Genomic DNA, 27,920 nt, shown 5'->3' with positions numbered 1-27,920 from the left:
CCCAGGAAAGCTGCTATGCCTCTTATAAACTGTCAGTTAATAGACAATAATAATATATTTTTTTAAAAACTCATTCACCATGTTCAAGTTGTTGTCTGTTTTTCTTCTTTTCAGTTTAAATAAGTAAAGACATAATGGGAAATTTTAAATATCAATGTCTAGCTCACCAGGCGAATATCCTGTAACCAATGAAGCCTTTAAAAAAAACTAAATTTCTTATCTTGGCGGCAAGAAATGATGTTATGTGTATCGTTAATTACAAGTTATGGGTATAGTTTACATCAGGTTCATGTCTTAAAAACATCTTTTGATTTATCTTGACTTTACGAGTACTTTAAGCGCCATCTGGTGTCGATGACAGTGAAATGTAGCAGTACAGTTTGGTAAATTTAAGTACAGGTTGAAGAGATCCGGTCACATGATTTTCATGATGATTTTGCACCCAAAGGACACACAATTGTACTCAAAACTGGTTTATTCAACTCACAATTAGACCCCAAACTCTGGGGTCACACACAAAATTACGCACCACTCTGAGTGCCTGTACAGTGTAACATGCTGAAACAAACAACATAATCATTAATAAACAAAACTGCATTTATGTATTAAAACCCTACAGAAAACAATTATTGGACAGTTTGATCTGATGAAAATAATTACCTGAATATTCTCATTAATCATAGTTAGAGCAGCACAGCTTCCCAAGTAACGGTAGAAATTACTTTGTATTAGTTGAATTAGATATGCAGACAACATGAATTAATGACCCTTTATAAAATACAAAAAAAATAGTGATTCTATGTGACCGAGCCACAGAAAACTAGAAAAAATATATAAAAAAATGGCACATTGTTTGAAATAAAATCAAAATAGTACACATCAGAATGAGACGACAGTCTGTTATTGTACAACATATTTACAGAAGCCGTGGTCTCAAGGTTGCCTCGTCTCTGGAGATTTCAAAACATAAAGCTTCACTCGCAGGCGTGTATCTCTGTGTGTGTGTGTGTGAATGTAAATAAATTATACCTCAACGTCACCTCCTGCTGTGTGCTGCCAGTGCTGGGTTTGTGCTTCACAAATATCATGCATGAAGCATAATATATAGAAAATATGGCATGTTTACATCAGCTGTCATGTTCACATTTTTCTCTTTGGAGACCTGAATGTAAGTTGTCAAAAGTAATACACACACCTCAGCGTCAAAGCTTTGAAGGGTTGGAAAAGGAAAAAATATCTTTGAACAGGAGAGGCGGATAATTTAGAATACGGTAGTCTTTAAGATTAAGAGAGGTTAAATTCGACAGCCTGTGAAATGTTTTCCAACAGATGGCCTGGGGGCAGAAGAGTGTGATTAATCATTTATGAGCATACAACACATGGAGAACAGTACAGATATAGTTGCGTTGTCCTGAGTTCTGGACTAACGAGATGTTCGCTTTGATGCTTGCATGAACCACACACTCTTTTCGGGTTGTGTGTGCAATGCTGTTTTCCCTCCTCAGACAGATAAAGAAGAAGAAGAAGTCTATGCTTGGAAGTCGTTCCCAAAGTGTCTACTCTGTTCCTCCGTCATGGACAGATAGGTGGCCCTCATACTGGGGGAGTACTGTGAAGGAAAGACAAACACACAGACATATAAAGAGCATGTTAAAAGCGGAACTCTGTAAGCTAAAGGATGAGGTTTCATAGGTGTGGACTGAAGCCTAATTATCAGGTATGACGAAAGGAATTGTCATGAGGGGCTTAGAGGAACAGTCCACTGAAAATCTATCTTTTGAATATCAAATTCTCTTGTCTGTAGGATTGAAATGCGGCTCTGTAAAGACTGAAGCTTTGGACGGCAGCTGTAGGCAGCTTGGATTCACAACAGATACAATGAATTCCAGTCATGGTAGCATAACAATATCCATCATGATCCACCTCTCTGCTGTTGATCCATATGTTGAGGATGTTGGAGCTTCACCAATAATATCTCAATATGCTACTTGAACATAGAGAACTTCTGTCCCGAGTGTGTTTCACCAGTTTTAATCACCTGATCTCCACACCCACCTGCACACCTGTTCCCCGCCTCATCAGCTACTCAATATACATGTGTCCAAACTCATAATCCACACAGTAAATCCCACTGAGCTTCTCTCAAAAAAGGAAACATTTAAAATATACAACCATATACAACCTGTCCTCATTCATGATGATTTGTGTTGTTAATGTGTTATTATGTGCAGTAACTAAGTCTCAATATACTCCTATTTTGAGGCAATAACCCACTATCCATTTATCAAATAAATTATTCCGGTAACAATAAACAATTCAATTCTCAGGCATATGGAATAATATGCACAACAAAAAACTCAAGTCAATTTATAGTCAGTTTAGGCTCTTGCAATAATAGACACTCAACAGTAAATTGAGATTTTGGCAATAATGATTTTCACTTTGATTAAAACACAATGCATTTTATTATGGGATTGTTAGCAGAAAGTAGTGTTCATGCCAAGAAATCCATTGTAACGGCTGTGAATCCAAGCTGACTATAGTTGCTGTCTTTCACAAATAAGCATGCTACAAACTTTTTTCAAGTGTTTGATGCTCAAAAAGTAGATTTTTGGCAGAGTATTCCTTTAATTCCTTTCTGTTAAACTGTCTCAGGGCGTATATAACAGATGTAACCTTCAGTTTATTCAAACAAATCAATCCCTTACTCATTAGCAACATTAACAGTAACTGTGACACCGCTCTAAATCAGTCAGTACCCGCATAAATTCAATTCTAGAGCACTATACATGACGCCTTATGGCAGTACAAGCTGTAGACTTGGATGATTGGAGCATGCACAGGGAGACTAAAACTGTGAGGAAATCCAAGGACGCAACTACAGTACCACCCTGTGAACACCAGGGGAAGACAAAACCCTCACTACAGACTGTCTGGAATGAGAACAACAGGTTGTGAGTTTAAAAAAAAAGCCATGCCAAACAGGAAAACTGCACAGGAACCAAACAAAGAGATGTGAAGTGAAGTGGGGGAGAGGTAAAAAGACGGAGATGCAACAGAGGAAAAGTGAGGCATGTAGTCCTGAGGAAGAGTTGAAAAGACTTACTCGGTTTCTATACTGCTGAGAGTATATCTCCAAAAGTTGATTAAAAAAAAGAGGAAATATAGAAATGAAAAGATACAAACAAACAAACACATGACAAACGAACAAACAAAAAATATATAAAAGAAGCTGTTAGCCGAAAACTACTGCATGGTGCTGCACAGTCGTAGTCATGAGGGAGAATTGAATTAGACATTACTTGCTGGTATTAGGAAAGAAGTCATAAGGCAAAGTGAAATCACATATTCTGGTTAAGTTGGAACAACACGCTGAAGTTAAATGAGAATGACGACTGACATAAAAGGAAGAACTTGATATTCTTCATCATCTATAAACTCCACTAAAACTGTGGTGAGACTAACATGAACAGTAGAAAATATACTGATCTTTTAAAACTCTATGCATACCAATGAATAATATGCAATGTATCAGAAATAAATAATGTTTTTTTTTTACAGGTTCTTTGCAATTTTGTACAAATTATGAGAAAAAAAGAAACTATATTTGGGTTCATACATTGTTGTTTCAGTGTGTAGTTTTGTGTGTCAAACTATATATTAGCATATAATCGAGCACATATCCTGTGTATCACCAAATTCCATAACCCTTTCAAAGAAATCTCCTACGAATTAACATTTACACAGCAGCTACTTTAAGGAAATTATTATATAATTATATGCCGATATATCGTTTGACACGCAAAGCTACACACTAAAAACTAGAAGTATTTTCTGTCAAGTATATAAATAATTTATTAAGATTTTTTGCAAATTAACAACTACATATGAACCCAGATATAACCGACTAGATACCTGCTGAATGCATTTAACTGCTGTATTTCGTCACCCACTTGTGCCTTGTGCATGTTATAAAGAGGCTGCGCCCAATGAAAATTTAATCAAAAATGTTTCTATTTCTGTCTCCCTACATGACAGGAGAAAAGTGACCCAGTGGGGGACGAATTTATTCAATGAGGAAGAAAACCTTTAGTGTCAACAATGAGCGAGCTAGGGTTAAAACCTGTGTCACTTTCTCCTGGGAATATGGCCTATGAGAAGCTAAATGATGTTCACTCCATGATTAAATATTAACTACATTACTTCTCCTCTTCTTGCTTTGGTACTGTAAGTCACCCTCCTATAAGTTATGGAGGGCAGTAAAAAGGCACAGTGTACGACTATACACTATCTCATTAAATACCTTTTAAGAATCTTTTAAAGAGATGTTGAATATATCTTAACATTTCAGTTATGTAAAGGTGATATTTAAGGAAGGAAGTGAGTCACTGAATAAAGAAAATTAATAATCAGTAGTTATTTATAAATATAAATAAAATTGCTCCCTGTGCTTTAAAAGTGAAATCTGACTGGTTAGCTCAGAGGGAAGTGACATCATAGGAAGGACTTGGCCTCTGGGACCCAACGCACCGAGGGTGGAGGAGAGCCTCGTCCTATCAGAGGCACATTCTCGTACCGCGGATTTCCCCCGAACAGAGCTGTCTGGTTCCTGAGGAGAGAATAAAAGGAGCCACTCAGAAGCTGAAGGAACTGCGAGCACTTGAAATCCCAGTTTGCTCCGCGCATTATTTCCTTTCACTCACATGTACTCAGACATTGGGGCGTTTGAGACAGCCGGGGCGGGCGGGTGAAGGCTGTTCTGGCTGCCCATGCTGCTGCTGTAGCTGCAGAAGCTGTGCATGTTGGTGTGGTTGGGGTTCTGGGAGCCTATCCTCCTCACCCGAGGGTTGAATGGGTCCTCCTCGTCGATGTCGTCATAATCTCGTTCCCTGGAGGCAGAGTGAAATGTCAGCAAGATCAACAAGTTTGACCTGTGTGAGCTTGAACCAGTGTTTTGAATGTTACCAGCGCCTATGCACTACATTTCTGCTGACCACGTCCAAAAGTACGCCGTAAAGGTTTTAGCTTAATTTCCGACCTTCTAGGAAGCCTTTTGTAACTTTGGTACTATAAGAATATCTACCTAGAGGTACTTTAAACCTAAAATAATTGATTTTTTTGGCCACTTGCGGGCAGCAGAAATAAGCTGCGAAAGCAAAACTGACAAATTATCACCTTTGAGGTTGATATGGCAAACCTGTTGCTTATTGCCGCTGTTTTTGTGAAACAGCTGATGTGAATTTAGTTGTTTCTTGCATTAAAAATGTTTCTCCATGCCAGCAGATTCTCACATCTTGTTTGCCAGACCATTGCTGAATGCATCCACATGGAGTGTTTTCATGATGATAATGTAACTGAAGGTGATAAATTGCTCACTGTGATGAATTACCTTAATGTTCATTGTTAATGTTGATAGTGTACTGAAATGGGACAAAAACGCCTGCTTGAAAGACAGGAAAACAATCTAAAACCTTATGGTATGCTTTGTTAAATATGGAGCTGTAATATAAAGTATGTTTGAAAGGTTAAAATCAGCGGTATGGCCCTTTAAGTGGAGAAGAGTAACTAATGTTTCAGATGAAAGGAGCTCTAACATATTGTATGTCTCATTATGCTCACACAATTGAATTTGTATTTGTAGCAAAACATCTGGGCTCTTGGGCCAAACAGAGAAAATATTCACAAACATGCAGCAGTTGGCTCATACAGTACATTTGGTGCTGCATAGAGATGTTTCCAGGATGAGGAAATGAGGGCACTCAGGCAGGCAGACGAGCAAAGAACGAACTGACCTGCAGGCAATTTGTCTCCATGCCCTGGGAATGGCACACAGCATCACAGTGAAGGCACAGGCTGCCAGGATGGAGAAGAGGCAGAGGTAGAGCACACCCTCCACCCCGTCGTAGCACACCCCCACCATCGCATCCAGGTAGTCCTAAAGAGGTCAAACACGAAAACAAGGCGAATGAACAAACATTTTGCTTGTATAAGCAGGCTCTTGCTGTCATATATGAATTTGTAGTAAACAAAATTAAGCAAAGACGAAAAAGCACTCAGAGCGCTGGTGTGTGTTGTCTCCAGGAAGACGTATTCTTAATTCACGTCATGCACATTCGGTGGGACTTCCAGCATTATCCGTGTAAACCGCACTGCAGTCACACAATGCGAGTGAAGACAGTGCAGGAAATTCACACGTTAATAAGGGAGCAAAGCTTAGAGAAGTTGATCTCGTTAAATTTCAAACTCCGCTCTGCTGCCAGCTCAGTTTCAGTTTCATGATGAAATCCTGCGTGGCCACTTACTCTCCTGTTGACCTAGTTGTGCTACTGTGATGCCAATTAGGATGCAGTGAACGAACCTTGTTGAGCCCCCTGCAGTCCAGCAGGGCGGTCAGCTGGTGCAGGCTGGCCTCTGAGGAGTTGAGCAAATGCTGGATACCCAGTAGGTCTCTCTGTGGAGAGGTCACCATATCACTGAAACATACTCCAGCACTTATTTACACGAGAATGTCCTTTTACTGCTACTCCTATAACCACTTGACTACCTTTTACTACAGGATGTAGCTTGGTATGTGTGTGTGTGTGTGTGTGATACCTCAGCTGTAGGGAACAGAGGCACAGCAAACTGCAGCAGACCCTGGATCTGGATCTGCATGGTGGTCAGGGACCTCTGGAAGATGGTCAGAGGCTGTAAACAAGAAAGTAAGTTGAAATGCACACAGAGTAAAAAGAATGCAAATGAGGAGTAAACATTGATCTTAGGGGAAGCATTTTAATTAGTCTGAGTCTGCACACAGCGTAGAAAATCGAGGCTCCCAAGGCTGTTTAATGTAGCTACTGTAAAATGATAAAAGTGACTCTAGTGACAAGATGTACAAGTTGTGTCCTTCCACAAACTGAAAACACATGGATGAAAGCAGAACAGCCTGCATAATGGATTTTATTTTTTATATAATTTCATTTGTTGGTTTATTTAACAGGAATGATGCAGATTGATCAATAAAACAACAACAACATGGGAGCCAGAGTTAGCCTTGAAAGCAAATAAAATGCCCTGAAATCATATAAGAATGGACATTTAAGGAACATAGCAACAAAACAAAACAAAATGCAACTACTAATGGGCCAAAAAAGTGAACAAATACTGTTTTTTTTGGTTGGCCATGGCTGAATAATTCAACACTCACTGATATAAAATATTCTATGATTACATTACAACATGTAGTTTGAGTCTCTCATTGTGGGCTTGTAGGTTTTTGTTCTTCCAGCAGGGGGCAAAATAAGCCTCCCCATTCAACATGAAATAACTGGATAATCACATCCCACCTGAAAGACAGCACCTTCTGCATCTTGCCCTTTTTTTTTTTTTAATTAACATTCAAGCATAACCATAAATGAAATAATCTGTCACATTTCCAAAGTAAATTTGTATCTTCAAAGTCACCCAACCTAACAAGAGAAGCCTGCAAACCCCTGGCCTGTGGCAGAATGTTAAATTGAAAAAGGATATGGTCAATTACGTCAACCATCCATAAATGTAATTACTTTCCTCTGATCTGACTTTTTTTTTTTTTTCTTCCCGGATGTGCATCAGTGCCATGACAGTCTGTGATCAAACTGCTCTCTGCTGCAAAATCAGATTTGGCTTTTTTACCTTAGCCTGGGTGAGCTTGTTCTAAGCCTAATAAAGCAAAAATAGGACAGAGCAAGGAGCTGGAGGAGGACAAAAAAAAAAGAAAAGCAGAAGAAATGATAATAAGAATAGGAAAAAAAAAGCTGCGGCAAGAAGCAGAGTTGACGCAGGAATGATGCCCTGAGCAAGGAAACACAAGGGCACAGAGGGTAGAACTGCAAGGCACTGTTGCTGCTCAGGCTGAGAAACAGAGAGAGAGAGAGTGTTTGTATGTTTGCCAATCAGTGTGAATTCCTGTATCTGCCAGCTTGCTTGTGAACTTTGCACCTGTTGGGTATCTGTGTGGCAGAGAAAGGAGTGCTGACTTTGTTTACCAGGCAAGGTGACGGTTGCCTGCCCTCCGTAGCTGTGTGCTCTTGTTATCCTCGGGGCATGTCTACGAGAGCCAGATAATAAGATCTGAGCTCCGCTGGGTCAGAGCTCACAGAAATTGACTTTACCGCTGCCTTGATGTCAGCGGCGAAGTCAGTGATGTGACCCACAATTCCTACTCTGCTTCTCTGAAGAGTAACCTCACAGAACCTCAGAGGAGACGTAGGAGCCTTCATCTTGGCAGCTTTGTATCACTTTGGCATGTTTTGCCTTGTTTGCTTGATACACGCCAAAGACTGAAGAAAAGCAGGCAGAGAGAGAGAGATAGAGAAAATAATGGTGACAGACCAGGAGATAGTGTAGTGTTGGATGCTTTGCAGTTTTATAACTGTTGAAAGAACGGTTTTATGCCATAGCTAGGATTTTAAAAACACTGAGGTCCCTCAAATGCAACCCACCACCCATTAACTGTTCATTTATAGTTTAAATTTTTTTTTTTTCTTCACACCGCCAGGTATAAAACTCTGGGAGAGAAATTCTCTTTTATAAGGTTTAGTATTGAACTGTAATACATTCTGACCAAAATACGTGTGTAGAATCAAGTATCAAAAACTGTAAATTATCAAAGGTTGTATTGAATGCTTGGTTAGATTTGTGTAATTAGATATTTCCTAATTTAAAATCAGGAAACTTTTCAACCTTAAGATTAACTTTAATGTGGGCGTATGAAAAAAGTGAAGTAGTGCATAGGCTCCGATATCTTTCTATCCGAAATGTTTTATTTATTTATTTATTTGGTTTCCCTAAAAAAAGTCAAATTATTGTGCATGAAAGTCTATAAAATATTCATTTCTCAAACAAATTTAGTGCACTTTTAAATGATATGTAGCCGTGCTTTTCCCTGCAAATCACCAACTTAATGCTCACTATGACCCATCGCTGAAGATTCAGCAGGAGTTCAGCAAAGCGTCCTAAAGTTTGACAGGTTACATACCTGCTGGAAGGGGTTGGAGAGAGTCTGGTTGCAGTAAAGGTAGTAATGAACAATATCTGTGAAAAAGCAAAAAGACAAACAGAGGAAGAAGTTGGTTAAATGCATTTGGAGCCGTCATTTTTTACTTAACTACAACACTATTCTTGTCATGGCCACAGTTTAATGCTTTTGTAATTACAACTCCACTCAAGCAGGATTATTAATGCTGGAGCTTACCAGTACCGATGATACCCTTTGTCTGACTCATGAGGTACTTGTCGGGGGCTATACAGAAATCACTTGTGCCCTGAAATAAAACAGGAGACGTGTGAGAGCGGCGAACAGAAAACAAAGACACAGTTGAAAAGAATGAACGGTTCTTGAACTGCAAAGGAAAAAAGAAATCCATTAGGAACAGAGTGTCAAATACCAAGTACTCTATGTGACGATAATATTTCATTAACACCTCGGAAAGTCTTTTTGACAAAGCTGAATAACAATGATGACCATCATCTTTATCACTTTTTGACACAAAAGGGAAAATAAAGAGGATGGGCTGTGTTTTCTAATCCACTTTAACACGACTAGACAGGAATACTTTTCAGTTCTGTCACTCACAATCACTTTCACCTCACCACACAGTGCTAACAAGAAACCTGCCTTGGTAAAATAACAAAAGTGAAGAGCAGTGGTCTCCTCCAAACTGTGCTGTCTGAATGCTAAATGTCCCCCGGGCTCAGGGCAAAACACACTGTATGTAGCTTAACCCTCTCCAGGGGCTACGCTAATGAGCCTCACACACACACACACACACACACACAGATGAGATAAAGTGAGCCGAGTTCCTCAGCAAACCCAGGCCAGTTTATTAAAAACAAGGGATACCGAGTAGCTCTGCAATTCAGGGGCAAGTTTGTTAGAATTCCTGAAGGGAAAACAGTGATTCTCTGAGACTACCCGCTGTCTGTAATTAAGAGTTCTGCGAAGGGGTGCATTCATTAAACCTTCATTTATTGTGTACTCACTAATCTAACTGTAGCTTACACACACACACACATTTTGAAGATTCCCATGTAGACAACCAAACATCTGCAGTCAGTCAAGCCAAATAATATATCCGCCATACACATACTTGTAAGCACAAAGAAGATCCTCAGAAATAAATACAAGTACACTGTCTGCACTCTGGTGGATGTCTGACATCATTATAGCACAACAGCAAAACTTGTTCTCATTATAAGTGGGATGCAGCACTCTGGCTGCAGCGGCAAATAGATTGGAGTTTGGAACTGAGTTCAAACCCTAAATAAGGGTGGAGGAGGTCAGTGACAGGCTGATGGCAGTGGTTACCTGCTGTACAGGTGCTCCAGTTCCCTTCAACAGTCTCAATGTGAAGATTTTGCCCATTTTGTTTCAGCCCTGCAAAGGACTGCTGACCTGTCTGATGATCACTACACTCTGCAGCACCAGCAAGGCTCCAGAAATGACTAAAAAGTAAAAAGTAACATGGATGACTGGTGTTTATCATAGACATAGAGAACTACATCCATGGTGTTTATATTATACTTGGAGTTTTACTGAAATAACAGAAAATAAATGAAAATCATCTAAGAAATTCGAGCTTCAGCTAAAGCTAAATCTTTCAAAATTATTTAAGGTAGGGCTGCGACTGACTATTATTTTCATTATTGATTGAAAATGGTGATAAATGTCAATCATAGTTTCCCACAGCCCAAGATAACGTCCTCAAATGTCTTTTGTACCGACCGACAGTCCACAACTCATTCAGATTACTATCACTGAAGATTAAAGAAACCAGAAAATACTCACATTTCAGAAGCTGGAATCAGAAGAATTTGGACATTTTTTTCTTAAAATGACTTAATATGACGATGAATTGATTATCAAAATAGTTGGTTAATTTAATAGTTGGCTACTAATCAATTAATCAACTAATCGTTGCAGCTCTAATTTAACATACCACATTGGGTTTTGTTTTCTTACACAGTATTAGGGCTTAAACAAGATGATTAATCTGTTATTCCATTGTTAGAAAATTAATGAATGTGCGTAAGTCATTTATCAAGCAAGAGAGATGTAGAACAAGGGGAGAGTTTTAAGCTGAAACACATCTAACCCTGGTCAGTCAGCTTGCCATGAAATGTAGTACAGATATTTTTAATCTCCAGGTGATTATGTCAAATGACTGGTGACCCTCTGACTGTTTGTCAAGCACCACTTTCAGGTCAAAGTTTCCCCTTGACTTTGGTCCATGACAAGGAGTCTGAAATACTAATAGGCAGATTTCCATAAACTTTGCTTTAGATGTCCATCGTCTGCAAGGGATGAATATTTCTGGTGACCTTATCATTACTCTACTGCATTCCCCCCCAGGCAACAGTTTCTGTTTTTACATGGAAAATATCAACACATACTGGGCAGATAAGCGTGTATGTACTGGCTGTTCAGAGGATCTCTGTCCATTTTAGTCACATGTCGACTTTTCCTCCAGCGCTACCCTTGGGCAATTTTTTTACACAAGTAAACTACAAGCTGGATTGCCATGAAATTTGCTGTGGAATCCTTTTGATTTTGGTGATCCCGCGGCCTTTGCCCTGGTGCCACTCTTCCACTATTTCCATTTGCAGACAACATATATGTGCAAATACCCTGTGACAGTCAGGGGGTCTCAGTGCTGAAGGCGATATTACAAAACAGAAGAAGAAGCACATGTCAGCCATTAGATCCAAGTAGCTATACTTAGATCTAAGAGCAACTAAGAACAAAAGCGGTTGTGTTTTTTTTATTGGTTTATTTGTTCTGTGATAAAAGGAGTGTTTAAGGACTTTCCTCAAGATAAATAAAGAATTTTTATTTTTTATATGAATTAGTTCACATTCACATTTTTTACTGGATGTTTTAAATAGCAGAGGCGATATGCAGATTGCATTCAAATGCTGTAAATGATTTGCTATTTTAAAAACAATCAACGATTTAAGTTACATAAAATAAACCTTACTGTGTAGATAAACAGAAAATAATTAGGCACATTGTTGGGACAGCCCTAGAATTTCATTTTGAGATTTTCAGAGGGTCAGAGCTGTCAATTTAGGGGTCCCAGACCCCCCAAGAAGCCCTGTATTTTTCACACTGCATACTGTGATAAGCAGACTGACCCACAATACAAAAATGTTCACTCTGTCCTACATTTTTGTATTGTGGGTGTTTATTGAACGCCGTCTACAAGGGCTGCTTGCACAATCTTGGTTTTCCTGTGTGTCATGGCACTCGTATCAAAGGAATCTACCCGGATTTCAACCATTGATCCAGCAAAAATAGACCACAGAGGCTGGAGACAAACTGGTAGATATAAAAGGAAGATGGAACCGGAGACTAACGTGTTGTAACTGATTGCGCCTCCTGCTGCTTTCTACCCGATGCTCATTATCTCCAGCTCTAATTCACACATGTTAACAATTCTCTACGGCCCCCCGAGTCAAAACAGGAGATCCAACAACAAACCTGAGAAAAATAGCACACATGCCTCAGGCAGGTGAGTCAAACGCCAGCGCTCATCCATCTGATATGAATTCTTCCAAATGTATCTCTATTTTCACATATCACTCCCCTCTAGGCATTCAAACATTTGTGTGGCTCTTTTTTTTTTTGCCGTGGGAACGTAAAAGAGAAAAACATTGAAATTATTCAATTATTCATTATGATTTACAAGCTGCAATTGGATTCCGGTTGTCATAATCTTTGACTTTGTATAACGATGCCTGCAAGGTGTGGGTTTGGGATTTTGTTCTTTTGTTAGGCTATTTTTAGCGATGTGCTGTTTGACGGTAGAGATCAAAAGCTCATGAAGTGACAGATAGACAAACTATGATCAGAAGAATTTGAGAATGGGCAGTGAGGAGGTGCTAAAAGCTTTTTAGATGACACTGCGTGACTCTAAGGGCTCTTTCTAGCTCAGTCACATTTTACAGAGAATGATTTAAACTTCGGCTAAAATATTATGTTTTGCATAAAAAGGCTCCATTTAAATGCATTTTTTTACATGCAGCCACATGCATATTTTCATGAAACAGGTGCATATTTGTACATAAGACAGCATAGTACGTGGAAAAACCTTTATCTAATAACAACTGTTACCCCTCCTCATTGTCTGACACACTACAGAATTTTAATTAACATAAACATGCACATACTGTATATGCACATAAGAAAATGTGGCAGTGCATGCATGCAATGTGTTATCATCTCTTCTCCCAAACCCCCTACATTAAAAGACTATTTTTCAAGTGCAGTGTGTGTGTAGCTTAAGCAATTTATCACAACTGTCAAGCATGATAAGAATTGATTGTAGACCAGTATGCCAGTTTATATTGGGGCAAGCCGGTCAGTCAGAGGAGTAGAAGTGAAGCAGCTCACCACAGCAGTGGCCAGGTCAGCTCCCAGAGAAGTCCAGCTTAGGACCAGCGTCAGCACTCCAAACACCATCATCCTGCAGGGACACAACGCCACAGAAAGGTCACAGTGCAACTCGGTACAAAAAAAAATTGTTTATTTGTTGAATCAAATGTAGATTAACTGAAGCCTCAGCAGCCAGTTTGTTCCCAGGAACAGATGCAGCCTGCTGTAGGATTTCACAAAGATGGATTGGTAAAGCTTGCCATTTATCCTAATGAAGTAAAGCTTGCCATTTGTCCAACTGAAACACAATGATGAATGTTTTACAACACTTGTCCTGTTTTGCAGTAAGTTATTTCTGATAATGTGTATTGATTACATCTGTATATTATTCCTTTCTTAAATCAAAACTGTGAGAATACCAAGGGTTTGTCATTTAAACCTGCACACAAACATACAAACATAACAGACATATTATCCTCTTTTAAGTCGATATGCAGAACTTGTTGGAAAACAGCTGCTTATTTTCAAATCCAGTAGACTCTGAGTAATGTTAGCATTAATTTGAGGTCATGTTTGTGTCCATCTAATAAATCTAAGGCCAATATTCGCTCTCATTTTGGCTCTTTTCGCCTGTTAGTCGTTAACTTTGTTTGTTTTTTGGGGGGCTTTTTCGCTGAAAATGGCTACCTCCTGTGGTCAAAAAAGATGCTGATGAGGGCAGGTAGAAAGTGAACCAACTCTGAAAAGTTGCCAGCCAGAAAACCAAAACAGTGAGTAAAAAGAGGCTTTAAAGTCCCGTAGAGATGAGGGGAACATCAGAATTGGGTGAAAATTCTCTTTGAAAATAGTTATGTGACTGTAAAAATGTTGATTACATTTGCTTTAAGTTGGTCTGTTCATAAGACATGAGGAATAAATGGCTTGATGTACAATGCAGGACAACATCTATAGTATATACAGATGACAGATGTGTGGACAATCTCAAAACAAAACCAAAAAAAGTGGAATTTTGCAGAGTTAATTATGTTATCAGCAGTCTACAGAGGGAGTACAGTGACGCAAATGGAACTGTTTTCATAACGGCTTCTGCTATTGAAAGGAAACAGCATGAGCCCCAAGGGGCAGGAGTGGTGATCTCATTGGCCTGTCATCAACAGAAAAGGTCAGAGGTCATGTTTATTTCTGTGGGAGTTGATTCTGCGGCCTCAACATACTGTACAGCTGCAGTGACATGGCTTTATGAATGGAGAAGCAAGCATCAGAGCATGTCCGCTCCGTTGGCCTACATTCGATTACAGCCCCCTGGGTGGATGGCTGTTCCCTGCACCCATGAGGACACAGAAATGTGGTTTTGTTTTACAGAGGGCTCCCTCCCTGATGATCTCATGGTATCTGAAAATGACATCAGAGACATGTGACTTAAAGGCGGTAGAGACTGAGTATGTATTTCTGCATATAGGGGCAATGATATGCCTGTCTGTGTGTATACTACAAGATACAATAAGATCAATACCCATTAAAAGATAAACACTTGTCCTATTAAAGATCAGCTTTCATTAGATGAAATAATCTCCAGAAAATCCAATAAGCTCCTGTTTTCTTTGACCACTGTGGCACTTTCCCAATATTCCTCTTTCAGCATATCACCAGTGTTTAAATATAATTTGGATATGCATGTCAAGGCCAAGTACCAGCCTGTTCATCTTTCAACAGCTCCCCAGTTAATCCAATTCACAATGTGCTGAGAAGATACTGAATGCCCTACGTTGAACTTACAAGCCACCACTTAAGTCCTTCTTCCTTTATCTTTTTTCTATTTCTTACTCTCTGTCTTCCCATAGCCCTCTCTCCCCTATCATTTCTCTGCCTTCTGCCTCTTGCTTTATCAGTTTTTCTCTTGTAGGATGTCTCCCACCTTCTCTCTGATACAGAGCCCTCACCCAGCCCTGACACTTAACAACACAGGAGAGAGAACAAGGCTTCAAAGAGTAATCTTGATTTGAAATTGAAAAACAGAAGAGATACAAAAATTGCTCTACTGTCTTGTCTACAGTAATGTGTAATGAAAGTTCCCCTTTCAATTTAGTCTGATTATTAGTTGTTTGAATGTGTCTGTTGCCTGGATCCAGATCTTTTAATCCACCGACTGATTCTGGTCTGGCATCATGACACGAAATAGCAGTTTCTCGGTTGAAAAAGCAATCGATCCAATGAGCGCCATGGGGGAGACTAATGATTAGCCAATCAGTGCCGCGTTGTGAAGCGTTGTCAAGCTGTGCGCCGAAACCAAGGAGGAATAAAATATGAATCAAGATTCTGTTACTGCATTACCTATTTCTTGCCTCAAATGTCATCAGAAACATATTTTAGTGTACTGTTTAGCTGTAATATGAGAAAGTTTGTGACCCGGCTGCCATGTTGAAAACGGACAAACCAAAAGCCCCACTCAACTGGCGGTATGTCACCCATCACAACATAACTGTCATAAAAGTAGCCTCATTTTTGTGTCAGATTGGAGAGGCTTTGTTTTGTCCTCCCGATGTATGAAATAATATCACTTTTTTGAAGTCTGAAGTGGGACATGATGATATTTTGCTAAATAAATGTTGGCCTCCCTGATATGTTCTGTAGCTGAATATGAGAGCATGAAGAAAAATAAAGCGTTCATATGAAGTGCCTCCAGTATGTTCTCTTTAAGTTAAGGCAAACCCAACATACATTAGACAGAAAACGTCTTTGTTTATATGAACAGGTGTAAGCTTTTGTATGGCTATCACAGAACTGTGACTTTGGAACTGATTTTCAATTTAAACAGAAAACTTTCAGCCAAGTTGTAATAAACTGAAATGACCTTTGGTTCATTGGTCATTTGCCCTTTGTCACTGCATGCCAAGTGGACAACGTCCCTGTCAATCTCAATACTAATTGGAGGAGAGGACGGTCTGATTTATTGGAATGTGATCTACTATAACTATTAATCCGGGGAAACCGTCGAAATGGTACAAAATGTATCCCAAAATCATTTTCAAAAAGTATAAAACTGGGTGGAAAACTGTCCAATCTGACAACACCGTCCCCAGTCTTTTGGTCAAGACCCCCAGGTAGTCGCACAATAAATCTGAGGTGGTCACAAAATGATCAATTTCTTAAATGTCTCAAATGAAAAGAATTTCAGATTGTGACAAGGCCAAGACCATTGTGACAGGTCAATGTGAAACCTGATGGTCAGTCTCCTAATAAAGTTGTTCTTGATTGCCGCCTTCTTCCTCTCTGGTTGGACTGATTGCAATGTCCGCCTTTAGGCCATAAGCCCTGACGAGGGGCACAATTAGACCTTGCTTTGCCTTAAAGGGTAATAAGCCATAAAGGTTGGGAACCATTGGCCTATGTGTCTGACAGGCCATGCCTATTTGACAGTTTGTTGTGGTCAGTTTGTGATACTGCAACATATACCCTTCTTTATACAACTTTGACACTGGTGACAGACAAACGGGAATACAAACTGATCGCCCCCTCAGAGCTGGCAGGTCGCGTCCCAATCAAGCAAGGCTGTATTCAGTTATGTGCTCTGGTGAGCAAAGGGGATTCACTGAGCTACACAGACTGGCAGGAAAGCAGGCATAAAGCTGACGCAAAGCACATCAAGTGAAAAAGTGGCAGGGCAGTTGATGCTAGTAAATGCAATCACCAAGGATGAGGTCAAGTCACTCTGAATTAAATCAGTGTGGAAAATAGATTTTCTTCTCAGTTGAAAACTAATAGATTTCTATAGAACGCTGTTATATCTTGTCTTTAGTCATAAGGAAAGTGTATCATCATTATACAAACCATCATTATGATGTATGTGTCAATTAAAACCGAGTGAAACAAAAATGATATGATCATAAAAGCAGAAAAGCAGGGAATACACCGAGCGATACCAGACTCTGCCAATTAGCTTGTCATAATAATCACATCGTTTTCTCAAGTTCTAATTTTGGTTTCTGCTTTGTGCTTTGCCATCTAAGAGATCATTAGTGACTAACTTAGAACACACCTCATTATATTGTGTTTATGTGTCTTGAGCAACTTTGTTCATAGATTGTGACTTTGACATGCAGCACTTCATAACTTTCAAGATAACATTGGACTCTTGGCCCTGACTGAATTAATGAGTAGTTGGCTCCTGTGCCGGTTTGATATTCCATCTTTAAAGGAGAAAAAGATTCACACGGTTAAAAAAGGTTGTTGCCAGAGAGAAAACAAATAAGAGCATATTGTGATCTAATTGCATGTATAGGTGTACGGATATATGCATTAACATGCTCAAATAAAAAACAGAAGAAATGTGGAGTAAACCAAAGATGTATATATATTGTGAAATTAAACACGATGATTTTGCTGAAGCTTATCTTCTTTATAATCTATTAAACAGGTCTGTCTGTGCTCAGATTACAGCTGGTGTACTGCATTAAAAATGAAGAGGCAGTAATGATTGGAAGGATAAGTCTTTCAGTAGGTTTTTAACCAGAGTAACATACTTTAGTGCTTTAAGTCACCAGCGAGAGGAGCTCCACTGCTAGTGACAGTGACAACGATGATTCAGTATAGTCAATTTAGTTTGAACATTTGGTGTTGAAGATTTGATCGTACGTGTAATGAACTGTGTGAGTGCTACCTTTTTGAAACATGCACAACTCATAGGGACGTGGTTGGGGTGAATGGTGGGCGTATTAAGCTTAAAACTTGCTTAAAACTGACAGCAGAGACCGGGGTTCATATCACATCTGAGTTCTATGTGTGGTAACATTTGGGCAACAAAAAAACTTGATTATGATCATTGCTTCGGTTAAATGTTGATAAATATTTAACCAAGACATTAACCAAGTGCTGTGAGTGCCTAAACATAACCATAAAAAATGCTAATTGTGCTTTAGTTGCTATGAACAGGTATTGCACTACAAGAGTATAGATATTAGATTATATTATATAGATATTGTAGGAAAACACATTTAAATACGTTGTCAGTGAAAATGTTGCAGATTTGCTCTTGGTAGATATATTCATTAAAAACATTTCCACATTATGTTGATGAAAACGTACTAAATCAGGATGCATTACAGTATGTTTACCTCATTTGCTGTTGAAAATCAGTAGTCTAGAAAAAATAATTTCAAGCAGACAGGGTTGCCTGGTTGGGATTCTGTCTAAACTAGTAGTCTTATTAACTTGTATCTTAATCAGTTCATTTAACACTGCTGTGTTTATATCTAGTTTCACACTCAAAGTATATCTTACATAAATGTGTGTCTCAAGGAAGCAGACATTTGATCAGCAAGCTCGGCTGCACAGATGAAAAGCTAGTTGCTGAATTCAGCTGGCATTTCCTCAGGCTTATAGAGTCAATTGGTATTTTGGACATTTGAGGTTACTTGAACAGCTCTGGCTTTCCCTGTAAAACAGTTTATGTCTCTCCACGCAGAGCTTCAGTTGCCACTTGCTTCCTCCAGGCAGTAAATATATTTTTTTTTCTTCTCCTTCTTTATAAATGCTGTGGTTTTGTTTCATTGTAATTTGAGCGCATCTCAGTGATTTACCTTGTTTTATAGTGCAATTCCTCTTGCTGTATGTCCTTGGCCCATGACAACCCTAATGATTTCTGTCATCTAGGGAAACGGTTTCCCTCCTTTACTTTGTTCTGCACAATGGGGCACATGAGCACTTGTAATCCATTAAATTAAGCTTTGAAATGTGCTTATGCTGTATTTGCATCATGAAATTTTAAGGTTCAGTTCACTCGATAGTTTCTATTATTTATCCAAGTTTTGAATTTTCTGCTCCCGACCCATTATAATAGAGGTGGTGGAGGTTTGTCTGCAGTGCTCAAAGCATGAAAAAAAAAGGACATTTGAAAAACTCAACAGCAACACGACCCTCCGGAAACAGAAATAGTCCAAAAAAGAAATCAAAATAAAAAACCGCTAATGGTGAGGTCTGTGAATGTTTCACATGTGGGCGTATCTCCATGTCTAAGCTGTGTGTCATGCTAACACAGAGACAGCTGGTTGTGAGAACCAGGAGGAATCAGTAGGGGCCCCTGAGAGTAATCTGCTCCCGAATGCCTCCAACCACTTCCACTCCGCTGGAAGAGAGCATCCCTTGGAAAGGCAGACAACTCTTGACACTGACTTATCTTGTGTGTGCAAATGGGTAGGAGGGTGAAGTGGGGGGTGGTTTGTGGTTAGTAGGGCAAGTTTAGCGCAGTTCACACCCGGAGCTGACTGATTGAGAGAGACAGAGTGACGCTTGGCTGAATGAATGGAGGCCCGGGTGGATTTCATGCCCTGTGAAAGCTCATTTTATAGCGGAGAGAAAAAAAGTGAAAAAATATATTCACATTCCAGTGGAGATGGATGCAGTTGAGCTATAGATACTGTAAGGAGATTAAATGAAAGTGGAGGCTATGCATGTGAATATATACTGTACATACAGTATTTATGTGCTGTGTATAATCACTTTCAATATTATCTTTCAGTGTAATATGTATTCATGTATATATGGGAGTATTTATATGTCATATTTCTGTCATTCCAACATCGTTTTTTCATTGAAATTTCTTTCTACATCCAAAAAATTATATTAATTAAATTATTGTTTCTTATCTTGAGAACATTGTAATATAATTATTATTACCATTGAGACATTTCTTATACTAGGTGAATCTGTTTTTATTTATTTATGTCTTCTGTTTTCTCATGTGTACTTGTCACTTATAAATGGTACATTTAATATACAAAAAAAGAGAGGCTAAAAATACAAACCTAAATAATTAATGGCATGCCATGAAAGCCTCTGGAAATAGTGTGTTTCAAACACGTCAAGTCTTAAGCTACAAAAACAATCTTCAGGAAGTTATACTGTTGATAAGAATCAAATGGCTTCACTCCCTTCTATCCACAGCTCTCCGATCCAATTTGTAGAGCAAAGCTATTGAGATGGAAACACTCTGAGCAATGCTTACTGGCAATGCTAAAAGGCAAATGGTGAAATACAACAGGGCTTGCAGGGCAGTGTTTGCACAAGGACATGATCCAATAGTTAGCTGCCTCGTTCACAGGCAATGTCTCATGGGACTGAAGCAACTTCTTGCAGGGTACACACTGGTCTGCACACTGTTAGGCTCCCAATAAATAATTTTATTCTCTTTTTTTAAGGCAATGTTGTTTCGATTTGTTTGGATCTTGGTCCCTCTACTGAAGCAACTCCTGCCTCCAGCTCCCTTCCCTGTCTACACAAACTCTTACTGTACTAATTCATCTCACTGTATTGTATTATATGTGTCCTTGATCTTCATCGGGATAACAAGATGTGATTATGAGGTGTTAAACAGCTGCAGCAGCAGCATTGATAGAAACTCCAGTTTTAAATTGCTTTATCTTCAGTCTCATAGATGTAGGTAGTCTTCTACGTTGTAAGATCTGGACAAATAATGGAATTTGTAACAGCTAGTGTAGCACTTAATTTCCAAATCCACTGTTGCTCTCAAACAAGCTGCCCCTGTCTCTTTACTCCCTCCCGTACCTTCCTGTTGTGCGGGATAGGAAAATCACACATGAAACACATAAAAATGGAACAGACTGTCTCTCTTGTAAACAAAAAAACAGCTCTTCTCTCTGTAAATAGCTTGGTTTTACAGGGTATATTAGACTCACGTGGTGAGCAGCCAGCGAGACTGCTTGGCCAGCCCCAGACAGGCCAGCAGGCAGATGATCAGGTCCAGGATGAGTAACAGTAGGTAGGTGAGCCACCTGTAGAGACAGACGGAGACAGAGAATTAAACTGCTGCTTGTGAAGGCCTGTAAGGAAAGGGAGTTTTTTTTAAAAGGGAAATTATGCTTTTATTACACTTGGGTCTAATTTTTGACCATTATTCCTAATAATAATAATAAAATAGAACTCAACTAGTTCATTGAAGGTTCGCTAAACTGCTTACTGAGGGACTGTCCAATCGCAGCTTAGCAACTGCAACTAGATATGGCAGGCCTGTCAACCTTTGGATTTCTCCACATGTAGGAGTTGTGTGCGTGGGGCTTTAGTAAGAGTTTTACTCTGTCTAGAGTTTGGAAAGTTGTTTGTTTTCAGCCGTATCAAAACCAAAAACATAGCAAAATTGTAAGGAGTGGATGTGTAAATATCTGCTCCAATGTAAGCAGAGAAAGTTGGCATGCCAAGATAACTAGCTTACCTACAGAAGTAATCGGGTGTCAAAGCTTCTACATTGCTACTATATGAAAGTTTACAATTTACAATTTCCCCCACTCCTTTTTTTGTGGAAAAGTGACACATACTGTTTGAAAATACAAACGACAAAGCAAATCTAACCTCTCTGTGTTGTTGTTCTACAGAAATCATCTAAACAGGATGTAGCTTGTAAATTTAGCCTCATCTTTTTGCATCATAAGTGTATAAGTTAAGTGAATAAGTTAAGACCCTTTCACATGGTTCTTGTCTTAAAGTTATTAAAAGGTGAGGTGGAGATTTGCCAAAATATGGATAAAATAGGCTAGCAACAGTCATCATTTCAACTGACAAAATCAATGGTTGCTGGCTAGAAATGAGAAACCTATCATTGTTTACTTTGTGTGAAATCAACTCCCTGTTGGATCAACAAGACTGAGAGTCTACAAAGCAGTACAGCTTTGAGCTAAATGCTAATGTCAGCTTGCTAACATGCTCACAATGACAATGCTACACGCTGATGCTAAGCATAATGTTTACCATGTTAACCATCTTAGTTTAGTGTTTTAGCATACCAACATTGGCTGGTAAAGTCTTGAGGAAATTTCATGGCAATCCAATAACTGTTCACATTGTTGTTGACATTTCACTCAAAACCACAAATGTGAACTTGACAAACGTTTTGTTGGAATCCATCCAGTAGTTGCTTAGATATTTCAGTCTGTCATTGGCACCCTTAGAACCAACACATTTTGTAATTCTGCCACCCTTATCATTGTAAACTACAGTATATGTGCAATGCAAGAACAGAAAGTATGACATGCATAGCAACAGGAGTATGCTTAGGGTCAATGACCCTGGTAAGTACAATGTTCTGATAGAAATGATGGACAATACTACAAAAATATGACTGAAGCTGTAGGAGACTAGAATTTCCTTTTAAGTCAGTAAAGCCCCTTGACTTCAAAAAATGAGCAAGAGTGAGAAATCAGAGGCATACAGTGTCCCACTTATTTTCACCTCAACAGATACATGCAATAGCTGTCATCTGAGGTGTGTGTGTGTGTGTGTGTGTGTCTGTGTGTGTTCATGCTTGAGGGTGTACTCCTGTCCTGCATTGCCCTCCTCAGTGTATCCATCTGTTACGAAAGCATTGGTCAGTTGGTGACCGGACATAGCAAGCCTGTACAGATGGTTAATAATTAATGGAGTCAAATCCATATGGGTAAATGTTTTATGCTGTGAAAAAACTGAGAGGAAGGGCAGTCATGTCACCTCTCCGCCCTGATCTATCCCTCTGTATATCTTCTCCAAGTGACCTAAATTTTTCTCTCCTCCAAATTCCTCATCTTCATTTTTATCTACATCAGTGTTCATCTTCTTTTTCCATCATTCCTCCTGCACATTGTCACTCCTTCAACATGCTCGCTCTGTGCAGTCTTGTTATCTTTTAATCTTTTCTTTTATTCCCCATCAATCTGTGTTTCCATCACTCCGCAGCATCCTTCCTACATCTCCCCCATCTCTCCCGCTCTCCTCTATCTTTCCCTTTTTTTCCCCTCCTCCTCCTCCTCCTCTCCCACTCCCCTTTCATCTCTCTTTTCCTCTCAGCCCCTTTTCTCTCCCTTGCCCTTCTCTCCCTTGCCACCACCTCATTGCTATTTCTTCTTCGTTTCATCTTTTCCCCTCTCGGCAGTGTACAGTACAAGAAGCTGGGACATCAACATGCACACGGAGGCTCTCGGGTGACACCGCCACCGTGTTTGTCTGTGTTATCTTAATCCAATTAGAGTCAAACTGAGTACAGCGTAGAGTCAGGTGGGGATGGAGGGTTACATGTATGTATAATAGAAAAGTACATTTCCTCAAGACATGAAGCGAGATAGCCGAGAAAAGTTAAACGTGCTGGCTTCAGTTTGAAAGGTTTATCTTGATAATTAGACACAGTGGTCAGAGGTCACTACAAATTAGCTCGATATAAACCTCGGAGGAACGGAGATAAATTAAGATAAAAGCTCGGGCTCGAAGATGAGATTATAGATTAAAGGATTCTCTCTTTACCACACTGTCAATGTAGACATTTTAGGGGGAAAACATGAAGCTTTTTATGTTATATTTCATCTATCTTGGCAACTTTACTCACAAAGAAGGGATACGATGAACTCACATCAACTCTCAAATGAGATACAGGATTAGTTTGATCAAATGAATTTTCCTTGTTAGGTATAGATACTAATGAAAACTCACTCACTGCCAAAAATTGAGAGTAATATTAATAATTAATGTATTTGTATTGCGCTTCTTGGCATAGTTACAAGGTGCTTATATAAAAAAAAATGTGAGATAGTAATACAATTACACAGTGAAAAGTAAAAGCAGATACAATATTTTAAATAAAAAATAATAAAATAGCCTAGGAGATATAAAAACTTATAAGTAGCCATTTAAAAAGGTGTTTTTTAGATGACTTTCAGAAGAACTACACAACTAGTTTAGATACTATTAACAGCAAATGCAACCTTAGTAGGACAGATATTTACTGCAAGAGTAAATACCAAATGTATTAAAACAGTGAAAGAGAATCAAGAATCTGAAAGTTATGTTTCTAGTCCAAAGCTGAGAGGACATTAAATAATTAAAGAGTGAGTAGGAATAGAGTTTGTTAGCTCTGGGACACAATTAAATAATTAAATTAAATGTTGGATGATTCCCGGAGTGTATGTTGGTCTGTATTAGTGCTCAAACAGTCTGAGAAACACTGTGAGCATGAGCTTGAAGAGTAAACTAAATATTTCTGGATTAGTATGATAAAGATAGACAGCCAACACTGACACAAGAACACATAAACTTTGATAAGTCAAATCAAAAACATGCGAAGACACACACACACATGTCTGACCACACACAGTCTGTTTGCTGAGGTGAAGCAGTGATAATGAGTCCATTAACAGCTTAAAATGTCTGGCTGTCTGGTTTCAGTCTGCCAACTCTTTTAGTGTGGAGCGATGTGAGGTATTGAATTATCGGTGGAGCAGAGGAGTCACATTACAGATCAATACAAAAAAAACCAGCCTGTCTGTTACTCAAGACTCCAAAGAAAAAGTGGCCATGGGCCTGTTTCTGCTCTAAGATGATAAGAGTTGAAAGTTAACGAGACGCGGTCGAGGATAATACTTTTTCACATACTTTACTGTAGTCGTTCAGACTGCTGCTAAATCTTTATTTGATTGATGCAATAATTGGCAATGATTTAAGGTCCTTCTAATAAACCAATGTCTGCAACGGACTTTATATTCACATCAGTGGGTGATACACACAGGCAGCCACATTATTTCATCCCATCCTCAAAATATCATGTGATATATTCAGGTCATAATGTGCAGAATGTAACTACCTACACATGAATTATCTATTCAACTGCATGTTCAGCCGACAAATTGCTGCCACAAAAAAGACACATTATAAGCTTGAGTATTTTTCATCTCTAAGAAGTAAATAAAATCTATAATTTACTTTAATTTGTACTATTTATACATAACGATCATACATATGTGATATGTCATTTCTGGTTAATCAACGCCCATCTTTCCTTACACTTAGATGTCTTCTCTCAAATAAACAACCACCACTGATTTGCATATTAAAAAATGCATGTGAACATATTTACCTCCCAAAATTTTGTGTGCAATATACCCTTGAATATATTTGTATGGCTAAAATAAATCAAATTTCATGTTTTGGAAGACAATCCACTTCCTGAATTTTGTCCCTTCGGCCCTGAATGGGTATACCATTTTTGATACATCTGTCTTCCTATTTCACAAGAAACCAATAGCATCACAAGGACTGTGAGTAAACAGATCCCATGGCTACCCTGCACTGTACAAGCCCGACACGTGTATTTCCCTGTTCCTCACCTGTAGTACTCTATGTTTGCTGTTTGATCAGCGATGGATGCCAGGTCCACTTTAGCCTCCTCCCAGTCAGGCAAGCCCAGCAGCTGTTTGATCACGTTGTCAGCCATCTGCTGCATGAACTGCAGGGTCTGCACATAGTCGCCCCGCGTGGCAAAGATCTCGTCAAGCCTAGCGAGGTGCTGGTGCAGCCCGCTCTTCATGCTGCCCATGGTGCCAGTCACCTGGAGGGCACAAGAGAGGAGGGGGAGGGATGGTGAGGATGACAGTGAGAATAAAAAATATATACCTACTAGGTTGAGAATAATGAATTTGGAAATTTAAGGCCACCAGGTTGAATCGTGAATGGACAAAAAACTTTTTTTCTTTTCCTTCCAGTACAAATATTATTTACCTGGAAACTAAAACTCTTAAATGTCTTACTAAATAGGTGTTAACTGTTTTAGTGGTCTTGCCATAAGCTCCAAGAAATGTCATCAGCAACTGTTCAGTTTCTTTTACATTCATTTTATTATCTTTGTTTCCTGGTTCAAACACACAGTTGTGAATTGTTTCATTCCAGAGTGTGAGAAAAATCTCTAAATATAAACCAGCCAGTCAACCGCTGCACCTGTGGAGCTGTGAACGAGTCCTGAGGAAACAGCTTTGTGTTTGTGTCTCTCCAAGCCTCTTTTTACAGGCTGTAATTATACAATGTGGTCTTAAGGCAAGTAATCATAATTACTGTCAAAGTTGTTCAGTTTACTGTACAGTATGTGTTTTGTTGTACACAGTAAGAAGCCCTTTTCAGCATGTGTGACCTCCCAAAAGTGGTCTAGATATCCCTATAGCTAATTAACAAATGTTAGCATGCTAGTGTGTTAAACTAAGATTGTGCACCGATACACATTATACCTGCTGAACATGCTAATCAGCATGCTAGCATTGTCAGTTAGTGAGCATATTAGCATGCTGACATTAGCGTTTAGCTCAAAGCACTGCTGTGCCTAAGGATAGCCTCACAGAGCTGCTAGCATGACTGTAGGCTCTTGTTAATTGAGAATTCATTCATTCAAAACTCAACCTATCATCTAATTAACCTTTCATGAGGCATAATAAATAAGTGACAGTTAGTTGGTGATTGAATACCATTCTGAACAGTAAGGAACATGTTTTGCAAAGCTGCCAGCAGTATCACATACCAGTTTGGGGAGATGATAATATTTTTATATCCAACACCTTTCTACTAAAATAATGATGTACTGACAGACTTTTCTAACTGCTGAGCACAGCACAGAATGCTGATCATGTGTGTGGGCACCTTTGGTCAACTTTTGTGCCTGAGAAAGTTTCACAAAATAAGTGACCAAAGGTGAGAATAGCCTAAACATGAGGCTGGTCTGCGCTGCCAATCAACTGCAGAGGACATGGAGGGGTCACTGAGGGAGAACTGGAGAGCGGATGCTAGTGAGGAGGTTCATTCTGAATAAACAGTTCAGCTTGGAAAACAGCCAAAACTAGAAAGCCCAGAGGTGAAACAGTGAGTTTGACAGTGCTGGAATTTTGTATTCCATGATCAGATGTTTATCTACCTGACCAAACACACACAAGAAAAAGTTATATGTGTGGAATCAAGCATCTCCTGTACAGGCGCTACGCATTACCTTGGGTTTAATGACACCATGCTTTGCTTGAAGGGAGATGTTGTTTACAGGGAAATGGCATTCACAGAGACATCCCGCTGTTCGATAATTAAAAAGGGTAATAAATGCTCTCATTCACTCTGGGTACTTGGCATTCACAGGAGAGACAACTCATATTGTTGCTATGTTTGTCAGGGATGGAGTTTGCTGGAGCGGGAGGTGAGGTTGAGCGGAAGTAATTAGTTGGGTTTACATTCAATGCGTAGCCTACACTAGACGGTCTATGGGAAAACTGGGAGAGGGAAGGAGAACAGATTAAAAAAAAGAGGGAAAAAAGAGAAAAGCTTGACATGATTGCGTTTTGTCTGCTACACTTTCAAAAATACTGTATGATTTCACAAGCTGGCCTATTCATTGTAGAGCTCAATCTTAAAGGACTATTTTTCTTTCAACAAGTGAAAAACATCGAAGATATTTTCACCTACAAATGAAGTTATTTCAAAAATGTCTTAAATTAAGTATTATTTTTGCTGTTCGAGTGAAATAATTTGCCTTATTATGTCCTGTGACAATACAGACAAAAATCCCACATACAAGAGGAGCCAAAGTCAAACAGAGTGGAATTTTAAAAAGTTTTTAAAGATAAATTAAAGGTATACAACTGAATCTGAACAACTTTTAAGCTTATTTAGTAACTCTTATTTAGGTTGTCTTTTTCTTTGTGCATGTATTTATTCTCTGTTTTTCTTTTCTATTACTTATGTGCAAAAATGA

General features: G+C 39.1%; 1 protein-coding gene across 1 annotated transcript in view; it reads right to left on the bottom strand.

Moving 5' to 3' along the window:
• Positions 1-457: 457 nt before the first annotated feature.
• The window catches only part of ttyh2 (tweety family member 2), a 60,439-nt gene continuing 32,976 nt past the window's right edge, over positions 458-27,920 (bottom strand). Inside the window, exons 4-14 of the mRNA XM_067576117.1 lie at positions 25,528-25,748; positions 21,085-21,180; positions 13,412-13,484; positions 9,215-9,284; positions 8,999-9,054; positions 6,595-6,687; positions 6,359-6,451; positions 5,793-5,935; positions 4,704-4,889; positions 4,531-4,609; positions 458-1,609 (exon numbers count right to left, since the gene is read on the bottom strand). Coding sequence (XP_067432218.1) covers positions 1,529-1,609; positions 4,531-4,609; positions 4,704-4,889; positions 5,793-5,935; positions 6,359-6,451; positions 6,595-6,687; positions 8,999-9,054; positions 9,215-9,284; positions 13,412-13,484; positions 21,085-21,180; positions 25,528-25,748 — 1,191 coding nt within the window. The 3' untranslated portion in view covers positions 458-1,528. The remainder of the gene's footprint in view (positions 1,610-4,530; positions 4,610-4,703; positions 4,890-5,792; positions 5,936-6,358; positions 6,452-6,594; positions 6,688-8,998; positions 9,055-9,214; positions 9,285-13,411; positions 13,485-21,084; positions 21,181-25,527; positions 25,749-27,920) is intronic.

The sequence above is a fragment of the Thunnus thynnus genome, chromosome 20 (genome assembly GCF_963924715.1).
Source record: "Thunnus thynnus chromosome 20, fThuThy2.1, whole genome shotgun sequence".
Lineage (NCBI taxonomy): Eukaryota > Metazoa > Chordata > Actinopteri > Scombriformes > Scombridae > Thunnus > Thunnus thynnus.
The sequence above is the reverse complement of the archived record's forward strand: the minus strand, read 5'-3'. Positions and strand labels throughout refer to the sequence as shown.